Source organism: Haemaphysalis longicornis, unplaced genomic scaffold (genome assembly GCF_048455015.1).
Source record: "Haemaphysalis longicornis isolate Haplotype H1 unplaced genomic scaffold, Haemaphysalis longicornis Haplotype H1 scaffold_1, whole genome shotgun sequence".
Taxonomy (NCBI): Eukaryota; Metazoa; Arthropoda; class Arachnida; order Ixodida; family Ixodidae; genus Haemaphysalis; species Haemaphysalis longicornis.
This window is the reverse complement of record NW_027526203.1, coordinates 420,634,140-420,644,747: the sequence shown is the minus strand read 5'-3', so window position 1 is coordinate 420,644,747 and position 10,608 is coordinate 420,634,140. Positions and strand designations below refer to the sequence as shown.

Genomic DNA, 10,608 nt, shown 5'->3' with positions numbered 1-10,608 from the left:
AACGGTGGGTGCGTTTTAGCAGGCGCTCAAAAGAAGAGCACGCGCAGGGACATCACACATGTCACGCGGGTGCTCTGTGCAGCGAAGCGTTTGGGAACACGCAGGAGCTTTACTGGGTTTCAGCTAGACTACGGCTGGACTCGGGTTTATCTAAAATTTCGATTTCTGAGGGATTGGGGAGGGGTCGAAATCCTCCTGGGGGGTGTTTGAAGATGTGGATAAATCCCTGGGCGGGGTGCGCGTGGTTGTGGAATCCTTTTTTTTTTTTTTTTTGGGGGGGGGGGTGTTGTGAAATCCTTCTGGGGTGGTGTTGGGGGGGGGGTATAAATCCCTGACTGGACTGCGGATCTGATCCAGCTCCAGGTCCAGCTCCAGGCACCCCCGCAATCTGACAGCCACTTGGAGGGAGTGTTCAATGATGACAGCCATCAATAGCCGAAGAAGCGCACCACCTCTCGGGAGCATTTCAGGGCTGAATCAGTGAGAAGTGAACTTCGCTTCTGTCAACCTCGATGGCGGCCACAAAATTAAGGACACCGTTTCCAAGAGGGGGCAATGGCGGCCGGCCCTCAACGCCGGTCGCTTCAGCTCCTCCGCAATCCACACATACCGCCAAGGAAAATTGGCCAATGGCGATGACAGCTGTTATTTTAAGTGCACGAAGTTTATGGCTCCTCGGTAGCTGTTCACGCCTATTCATCCGCCTAGTGCACACGAATTGAACACAGGAGATGGGTGAATCCGTTCATCCGGTCCAAGGAATTGGCCCGCTCCCCCTGTCCGTCGATTTCTGCGAAAAACACTCATGGTCATTGTCATCGTCCTCTTTGTCGACGCAATTGGGATTGGCCAAGACGCAAAATGTAAACCGTCATAACCGCACTGTGTTCGCCGACACGGCGCAGTAAGACGCGTTGCATAACTCTCGAAGCCCCGAAAACGTAATAGCACTTAAAGAAGACGCGTCACGCGTTTTACGTAGGCTTCCACGCTCCTCAAAATGACCATGCAAATACACGTTTCATAATGCGTGGTCACCCCTTTGGGATCATTGGTTAAACGAAGGCTGTATATATAGTTGTATGAAGCGGAGAAACCAAACAGGGGTAACCACACAAGATTCGGATCATGGTAGCGGGCCTTCAAGAAGCGGCATTGTGTAAACGAGGCAAGTGCCTCCCAGTAACACAAACGTATAACCGTTTTTAAGAAGCAACAGATTAAACGCGGCTGGTACGCTCGGAGGAAACTCTAATTCGTCATGCAACAATACCACTTCGGCCTAGGCGACGATTTCAAAGCGCCTACTATACGTGTTACGAAACGCGTATGGACATGGTATTTAGGGAAGGCATGTTGATCTACGTGGAATGCCTTGAAGTATTCTTCCGCTACCCCCGCCATTCCACAAGGAGGTATACTTATCGTTTTTAATGAAAGCGTCGTTAGCCATGCATTTTTGTGTATTCGTATGGCTTGGCGCAAAACCGAAATTCTGAATATGCCACGTCCGCTTTCGCTGCCTCTCATCTTACGCGAATGCGAGAAAGCGCTCCACCGCCAGCAAAGTGAGCAAGATGCAACGAAACGCACTGGGAGGAGGTCTTCGGATAAAATCCAGGGCGTGCGTAGCAATAAATAACCTGCTAAGCTTCGGGTGCGTCAGCTTCAAAGTCCACATTACGCGACGCCAAGCCGGACGTCAGATAACGAGCACACACCTCGTGTAACGCCATGAGAATGCGTTGTTTCAAAATATATCCGACAAGACGCTTCACTGCCAGCTATAATCTGCTCATTTGTATCCTTGCGGGTGAGCTACACTTTTCCGTTTCGCTGTGTGCCTTTGAATATTTTGTGTTGCATTGTTTTTTTGCGGGTCCGTAAATCTAGAAAGCTGGTGAAAATGCTTGGGAAATTTGCTGCCTTTCAGCACCGGCATCGCGTGCAATGCGAACGTTTATCGGGTGAACAACTTTTATTACGCCACTTCTCCCTGACGAATATTTTTTTCTTCTTTCTTTCAGCCTCGACGAGTAGCTGCAACAGTGGGGCAGTGACTGGAACCACGAACTCGTCGTATAGTAGCCTTGAAGAAGTCCCAAGCACCTCACACACAGTCATCCCGGCCACGCGAGGTCCTAGCTGTCCTACTACCGCTGACAATACAACTTCAAACGGCGACTCCATCGCAGAGCAGCAAACTACGACGCCTCTTGCCGCTGTGGCCGATAGAAATTCGTCGGCTGCTGTAACAAAGGGTGGTCTTCCTAGTGGATCTAGTGCAACCGCACGGCCAACCCTGCAGATCACTTCCGAAACGAGTTCGGAAGAAACGACTTTTTTGACGGCAGGACGGGGTAACGGCACGTTGGCACACTCTCGATTCGAGTCATCGCGCACGATATCCGCGACGCAGGCTGCTAACATTACACCGTCCGCTGTCTCCGACAAGAGCTATCCAACGCACACGTTGCCAGAAACCCGAAGTCATGATGACGTGACCACCCAGGTTGCGTCCTCGAGTATGACTCTGTCTCGTTCAACCGAGGTGCTCAATAGCACGTCTTCTAAGGTCCCAAACGTCCCCATTGGACCCCACGACGTGAGCTTGGAAAACAGCTCAACGTCTCTTATGTCAAATGAATTCGGGACGGGGAAGACCGACTCCTTCACGACTAACGTTCTCGCTTCGACGAAGGACGCGGCAACGTCGACGTCTGCTGAAGCAGCTCCTAGAAGTCGCCCAAACAAAGGAGCTATATTCGCCACTGTCATCGGCGCGGCTGTGTTGCTCATGGGCGTCATTGTCATGGGATTCTGGTTTTACAACGTCAGGTCAGTTCACCTACTCTTTTCCAATGTTGCAACACAAACACGCACGAAGTCATGTACACAGAAATAATTGTGGTGGAATATAATTTCTCTTGCACTTTTAAATGGTAAGCTTTTGACGTATGAATTCCGTGTGATGTATGAAATACGTGTGACGTATAATAGACATGTCCAGCTTTTCAGGACACCGCAATACTTCTTGATCATTTGCTCGAAACTTGTAGGATCTTCTGCAAGTTTTCTCGCACAGTTAGCATTGAACGTAATATCTTTCTTAGCGTTCCATATTGCGTTTACTAAGTGGTTCTATGAGGTTCCATGAAGGTGGAAACCACAAGGTGTAACGTTATAGGCAGCAACTTTTAACTGCTAATTATCTGTAGAGACTTCTAAATTTTAGCTAACTAAGTTCGTTTTCAAGATATAATATTGCGCCCACGAAATATTGCCGTTGCAAAGAGTAGCATCAGATGCCAAAAAAAGCTGAGTATGCACCTTGAACAATTAGTTTCCGCCCATCGCATTGTTGCTGATGTCGTCGCAGAAAAGAACATACGTAAACACAATGACTTATGCTCCTAACGGGAATACTAAGGGCGAATGAATGGGAAAGGATGATTTTGCGGCAGAGAAGCGTAAAATGATTTGATCGTAGGTTTTAGTACAGCGTTGATAAATCGTAGTGGAGCTTCGATCACGTGTTTATCGTACAAGCAGAGAAAATGTTCTTTTGCTCGTTCGTTTGACAAAAAACGACACTACGCCATGCCTTCTGCATCAACCAAAAACTTACACGAGCTCAACAAAGCCCCATTAATTCGCTGATCAAGACATGGGGCCATAACTTTCTTTGAGGCGCTTCTCAAGCCGACTGCGACGCAATCTGAGTCACCGAACACATAAAAAAGTTATGAATGGATGAATAAATTTATTGCTGAAAAGGAGAGGACATAGGGCTCGTTGCCTGCACAGGAGGGTCTTCTTTGTTCGTCGAACTTGCTGCAACACTGTGCTTACCATCCTGTCTGTTGGAGAGGCAGATGGGGCGCTGGCGAAAAGGTGGTGGGGTGGGTGTAGTGCCGTCTGGCCTTTTTTCCCCCCAATGTCCAGGAGCCATTCCCATCCAGAGTTCCTCAACAGATGGGGTTGCGAAACTCCCCGTAGGACCCAAGGAACTCCTGGCCTGGCCGCCCGTGATGAGGAAAATACGTACTGGGCAGAAATTTTGGTTGGCATTCAACCCACAGAAATGTTTGGCACGTGATAAAAATAGTGTAATTTTTTTCGTAAACACAAAATGGCGTCCTTTGTATTGCGAGGCGGATATCTATATGTTTCAAAATTTTGCGATGGCTTATTCGCACGCACGCAGTTTATTTACAAGCACGCACGCACGCACGCACGCACGCGCATGGACGTGAGTGCGCCGGAGCACCGCCGCGCATGAGCCCTGGCTATGGATACCCTGACCGCCTATCTGCTTACTTCGCTGCAAATGTCGTCACAAGACGATAGTCTTTTTTCGCTTCAGCCACGTAAGTGCGTGCCCCCTCTTCTCTTCCCCGCCCACCCTTCACGCTCGTACCCTCCCGTCTCGCTCCTCCCACGATAAATACGGTGGAGGCTTGCTCAAGTCAATTAAATCTTGCTGCATTCCAGTGCTCTTGCGTCATCTACTGGAACCATTTGTTGCTGTTGGACTTCTTGGAATGCCGCCCCGAGAGTGCGCCGCGGGCGCTTTATTTATTTTGGGATCAAATAATTTTTAAGGCGCATTTTTTTTTTCTGTCGCAAAAATCACGCAGCCGTGAGTTTTTAAAATATCACTTACGCATTGATCCTTTGCCCTAAACATGCCAAATGTTTTCTTTTTGCTCAACAATGTTGAAAAGTACGAACATTGCCACCAAGTTCGGTAGTTTTGAAATGTTCTGCCTATATAAACGTCTTGTTCAAGAATTCTTTTATCTTTTGGCCGGGCGGATGAATCGAGGTAAAGACAGGCAGACGGACAAACGGACATACAGACAGACAGACCAAAATTTTCGCGTTTAAGTAGCCCAAGAAAGACTATCGCCTTTAAAAAAATAGTGCCTTTACACTCTGTGAAGAAGGATGACCAGTGAAGACAGGCGCATAGCAAGAAGTGCACGAAACAAAACACGTTTGTTTGTAACTTGCGAATGAGCATCCTTTTAGCTAATTAGCTGAATTAAACTCGGAAGGACTACAGTTTTACTCAAAAGGATAAGCATGAGGCTGTAAGTTTCCCTCCCGCGTCATAGGGGCATCTTAGTGTCTGTGTGGGTAATACCCCTGTCACACGGCCAATCTAATGTCATTCAAAGAGAGTGACATTAGCTGTTAATGACATTCGGTTCGGCCGTGCGGGTCTACACGGCAAAACAAATGTCATTTGACAGTGATAGCGGTGACGATATTAGCGAGCTGGCAAAACCGCAAAATTATATTTCAAGTGTATCTAGAATGTTTAGACACGTAATATTAAACACATAACAAAAGATTATTTTTTATAAATAAAAATAGGAAAATCGCCGGTTTAGGTGACAGTAGACATCACAAGCCGAGACAAATCCGCAAAAAATCCCTATTAGGGTAGCGCGCGCACTGCAGGGACGAGGTTTTCTTTTTTGTTAGTACTTGTTTGTCTTTCTTTATTTGAACAACAACACGAAAAGGAAGATATGTTTTCTCTCAGTTTTTAGAAACAGCATTCCTTGGTTTATTACTGAATTTTCTTGTCTATAGTGACGCGCCACTGCTGTAGAGGTAGGGTGGCTAGAAGGCACCCTAGTAGAGGCTACTTTTTTGGCCGCTAACTGAGGGCCGGGACCTCAGTTAGCCGCTAAATGTCATTCTCCTCATATGTCATTCGGTATTCTCGCGTAGCGCCGAATTAATGACATTTAGCGCGAATGACGTTTGCACTAAATGTCATTAGATCTGCCGTGTGACAGGGGTATAACACACCAACCCAAACCGCTCATTCACCGAGAGCAGCAGTCAGGTCGCGTTGGGCCGTGAGACGTCCACGTTGAAATCTCCGTCCTAGGGGCACGCGTAAGGCCCGCCTAAGCGTGCACCCCCCCCCCCGCCTCCCCCTCAAATGCATGCATAAAAATGGCAGGGCGTATATAGACGCCGCAAGTGGAGAGCAGCGGATACACGGCGGGGGGAGAGATGTCTGTAACTATACTCTCTCCGTAGATGGCCATGCTCTACTGCGCAACACACAATGAGGGAAAGCAAGCTTCCATAAACCAAGCTTATACCGATCCTAAACTCGGCTTCACGTCTAAACATCCATGCACTGCTAGAAAGATATCCACATAGATAAGACATATAGATAAGACATCCACATACGGAGGCCCTAAAACATTAATTTTATTTTTATGAATTTTTCCATTCGCTGAACACAAGTTTCCGAGTTTTCGTTCATCACGCCGAGTTTTCGTTCCACACGGGCGCGAGAACTGGAAGACTAAACATATACAGCTTCGCTGTAAAAAAAAAAACATCCCACTAAAGTAAGGCCAACCGCTCCTGCCTCCTTCGTGTTCTTCCCTTTTCCAATCGCCCCGCACACGCCTCCTGGCGCCTCCGGTACCGCTTCCTTCCTGTTCTGGCTTGACTTCCTGTAACGCGGGAGAGGGTGAAAGGCGGTGAGATCAAAGAATGACGTTTTCTAGGTGTTACCGCCGCACTATCATCATGCCCAAGCGCGGTGCGTGCTCAGATATCGTGTCCTCCTGTTTCTCCGCTGTACTTTCGTTCGTTTCCCCATTCGGGGTTCGCGCTGTACTATAAATGCATCCCATCCGTCGGCGCTTACACCACCGAGGCTTCAGACAACCGGCACACAGGCTTTTTACGATATGAGACCCCTTTGCTTACGCGTAAAACAGCCGTTGCGACCGCAAATCGAACAACGAGGCTCGGGCTTCGGAGCTCAATGGCTTAGCCATGGAGCAACCGTGGTGGATTTCGCTGAACTTGATTTGTTGGAATATCCAGCTGGAGCGGTGTTTACGGGATCAAGCTGCTAAGATAGATGGAATCTTCCTTACGTAGAACCTGCAACCGTGCATATAAACGCACGGCTGCAGGTTTTCTGCAAGGAATTTCTGCATACGGGAACCGAAACGGTGTGTTGGAATATCTCTCCTGGCCCAGAGTCCTCTTAACCCAACGTCAAAGAACCTTTTAACATTTAAGGACGAATCGTGTAGTAATCGCAGATACCTCTGGTGACCATCGCGTATCACACTGCTCTATCTCGCATTAGTTCAGTTTGTTCCATAGCCGAGAGCAGAAAGTCTGTGTATGCAAGTAACGGAACATTAGACATGGTTTCATCTGTCGATGAAGACAATGTCTCATGCTGACGATTTAAGGCTTTTTCCAACAGAGCCTGTTGAATGAAAGAAACGTGCTATGCTGGAATGAAATATTCAGGCTATCTCTGCTCAGCGAGACAGAATGCTTGAGCACGGCGAGCCTTGCTAGGAAGCACAGCAGCTTGGGCAACATGCAACGAGAACGAGAATTTGGCTCACACGAAAATCAGACTCCACGCAGTGGCGCACTCTGAAGCTGAGCAGATAGGTAGAAACCCTTGTGAACGAGCGCCTGCACGCGTCTGACAGCTCGCACGTAAATGGAAAGGAACAAATGCTTTTTAACTGGAGCGGTTTCCTATGGCGGACAAGGACTGACCTTTCGGTGGACGTGGGGCTTCTTGTCATTGAGGCCGGTACAGCAACTGCGTATTTAATACCTTCTATACTTCAAGCCAAGCATTCCAAAACTGAGCCCTCTTAGAGCCGCCACTAACTGAAGCAAAGTTTCGATGCTGAATGAGCTGAACACTGGGAGGAATGTTATATGGAAATGCGAATCACATGTTCACTGCACTGGAGTTATTTTCTACATCTGGGCATTCTTTCGTTTGCTCGTTTGCAACTTGACGCGGTTTTTATCTACGCATGGTAATCTCATTGGTAGCGCACGTTAAACGCCAGTTTTTTTTTCACAGCTTCTGAAAGAAGAAAGGCCGAGGGACAGTTTAGTCTAAAAATAAATGATAGTCTGCTGAAATCTTTCGCGAACTGACGGCGATTCACATAAATGAAGTCGTTCATAGATACTTGCGTTCAGGATGAACCGCGATCGCCAGCCGGCCGAAAAAAAGCTCGTGCATGAGCTCAGCAGCCGGATGCAGGCACTTGGGTCTTGTGCATGCCGTCCCGGCAGCCACCATTATTTTACATGTACCAACTGCGCACAAGGCTAACACTACCGCGTTCTTTTCGGCGCAGGTGGAAACTGAACCAACGGGACCGTCCGCTCTTGAGACGCATGGAAGCTCCGGTCTCAACGCCCATGCCCTTCAGCATCGTGTATTACCAGAACGACGCCGCCCAAGAGGCGACACTGCGTAGGAGCTGATCCAACAGTGCAACTGTACGACCGGCGTTGTGAGCACTGACGGCCCTATAGATACTCTGCAACCACCCGTTTCTCGTTTCCCCGCTTTAATAAACACTGCCTAATGAACTCGTGTGACGCCTCCTTTTGCCTGTAGAAGAGTTGTCACTCGAAGGTTTTCAGCAAGTGCCTGGATCCAGACGACTCACAAAAAGGGTTGTCTACGTATAATCGTCCACAGGCTTAGCTGGAACATCAGATTCGATGTTAGCATGGAATATATCAGAAATTATGACTAAAAACTGTTCAAACAAATGCGGATGACTTCAATGTCCCCTTAAACTTGACAAAAATGCAGTAGTTATGACTAAATTACCTTACACCAAAGAAGGGGGAGATGATAAGTGGTTAAAGCGCTAAGACAGTGGACGACTGTAGAAACGCAAGCTGAGATGGAAATGCGGTTACGAGGCTCAATTTTATGACGGAATGAAGGAAGGTCTGTTTTGGCCATAGAGATTCTTACAATATACACTAGAGAGGAATCTGGCGCAGCGTCTTTGCGGCTAGTATCAAGGTCGCCTGTGTCGTCGTCATGGGCCGCCATTATACCATGCGCTCGCCTTAGTTTCGTCATTGGCTTGGATTGAAACGTTTGAGTGGCCGTATATTCGAACACAGTGCCACAAAAGCGCAGAGAATGGTGTGTTATTATATAAGTGGAAAATAAAACAGGCTGTTTTAAAGCTGAGAAAAAAGGAAGTAAAGCGTATTTTTTGCAGGAACGCTTGTGGCTACTATTCGTCAGGCCAAGTTGGTAGTTAACAACAATGTTAATATATTGGTGGGGAAACTCGTTAGAGACTCTCATTTTATTAATTTTACCATTATTTCAAATAATAAGTTGTTTGAAGAGACTGGAAATGTTTTTGAGCATGCCTATGAAAACGTCGCCTTCGTGGTGAACCGGTGCATCGACCGTCGGCTACAGTTTAACTAACTTGTTGCTGAGCGAGTTGGTTCATACTCGGAGTAGAAAGAAAACGTGGCGTTAAACAGTCGTGGACGAAGACCAGACAGGACGGATACAGCGTATCTGTATCTGCGTATCTTGTCTTCGTCGAAGTACGTTTTGTTTCTTTTTTTCGTCAGCTAAAACTTTTGCGGCGGCATATTACCCGCTCAGTCGTATACGTTCCTTCGACTGCGGGATGACCAACGTTAGGTACGATTACGCACTGCCTGCTGTTTCACCGAACACGGCTACCACAGAACAAGGAGGATTTCGGCTTCCTGCAGCTCGTAGACGTGTCAATGCATAGTGAAGAAAGCAAATAAAAAAAAACCGCGTAAGAATCCAATTGTCATGCCAAGCCCAAGCCAAAAGCTGAGGTCTTCATATAACACCCACGACGACATGGATTGCCAGGTGCAGTTTCCTCTCGACACCCGCCGCGGTGGCTCAGTGGCTAAGGCGTTGCGCTGCTGAGCACGAGGTCGCGGGTTCGATTCCCGGCCGCGGCGGCTGCTTTTCTGATGGAGGCGAAAAGCAAAAACGCCCGTGTGTACGAGATTTCGGCGCACGTTAAAGATCCCCAGGTGGTCAAAATTAATCCGGAGCCCTCCACTACGGCGCGCCTCATCGCCTGCGTTGCGTCGGCGCGTTAAACCCTACAATCAATCAATCAATCAATCAGTTTCCTCTCGATATACTTGGCCGCTCAAAGCCAGAAAAAATCGCCACTGCGCATGATGACGCCTTCATAGTACTTTATTCGGGTGGAGAAGATGAGGGCAGCTTTCAAACTGCTTGAACTATCCTGCGGGACTGACGTGCATAGTTTAGCGTGCATGCAAGTTCCCTGTTCACTGCTGAACGGAAGCGCGCCAAGCAACAAGAAAACACCGAAGGCAACAAACCTAAAAACTATTTCGCTGATGTAGCTTTGCATGAAGCATTTCGCAAAAAAAAAAAAAAACCGTGACCAGGGAAACGCTGGGTGCCATGATCATGTTTTCACCATAGATAAAGGCACGAAAAAAAAAAAGCAGGATGGAACAAGGGGGTTATTTTTAAAGGGTCCCCGATCTCCCTTGTCTTTTTTTAGTACTTTTCTTTTGTCTCTATACCAACTTCACTTGTGTTTGTCACCTATTCGTTCGGTCCTGTTTCTTTGCTCAGTTTTTTTTACTTGACCAATAGTCATTCTGCCAGAGCAACAGCTCTCTCTCCCTCTTTTTCTGATATTCCCGTAGAAGCACGCGCCGTTAACTACAGAAGCATAATATATGTGCAGAGAGAGCGGCATATACGTCATTAATAAG

At 47.7% G+C, this 10,608-nt stretch overlaps 1 protein-coding gene and 1 long non-coding RNA gene across 2 annotated transcripts; one reads left to right on the top strand and one right to left on the bottom strand.

The window, feature by feature from the left end:
* Window positions 1-1,694: 1,694 nt before the first annotated feature.
* LOC144172762 (uncharacterized) lies at window positions 1,695-8,412 on the top strand. The gene is made up of 3 exons (XM_077701369.1): window positions 1,695-1,813; window positions 2,028-2,838; window positions 8,175-8,412. The coding sequence occupies exons 1-3, from the start codon at window positions 1,735-1,737 to the stop codon at window positions 8,302-8,304; spliced, it is 1,020 nt and encodes a 339-aa protein (XP_077557495.1). The 5' UTR covers window positions 1,695-1,734; the 3' UTR covers window positions 8,305-8,412.
* LOC144172771 (uncharacterized) lies at window positions 6,117-8,162 on the bottom strand. Its single transcript, XR_013323100.1, has 3 exons — window positions 7,573-8,162; window positions 7,413-7,495; window positions 6,117-6,491 (listed from the first exon to the last, which is right to left on the bottom strand). It is a non-coding gene; the product is annotated as an uncharacterized LOC144172771 (long non-coding RNA).
* Window positions 8,413-10,608: the final 2,196 nt, after the last annotated feature.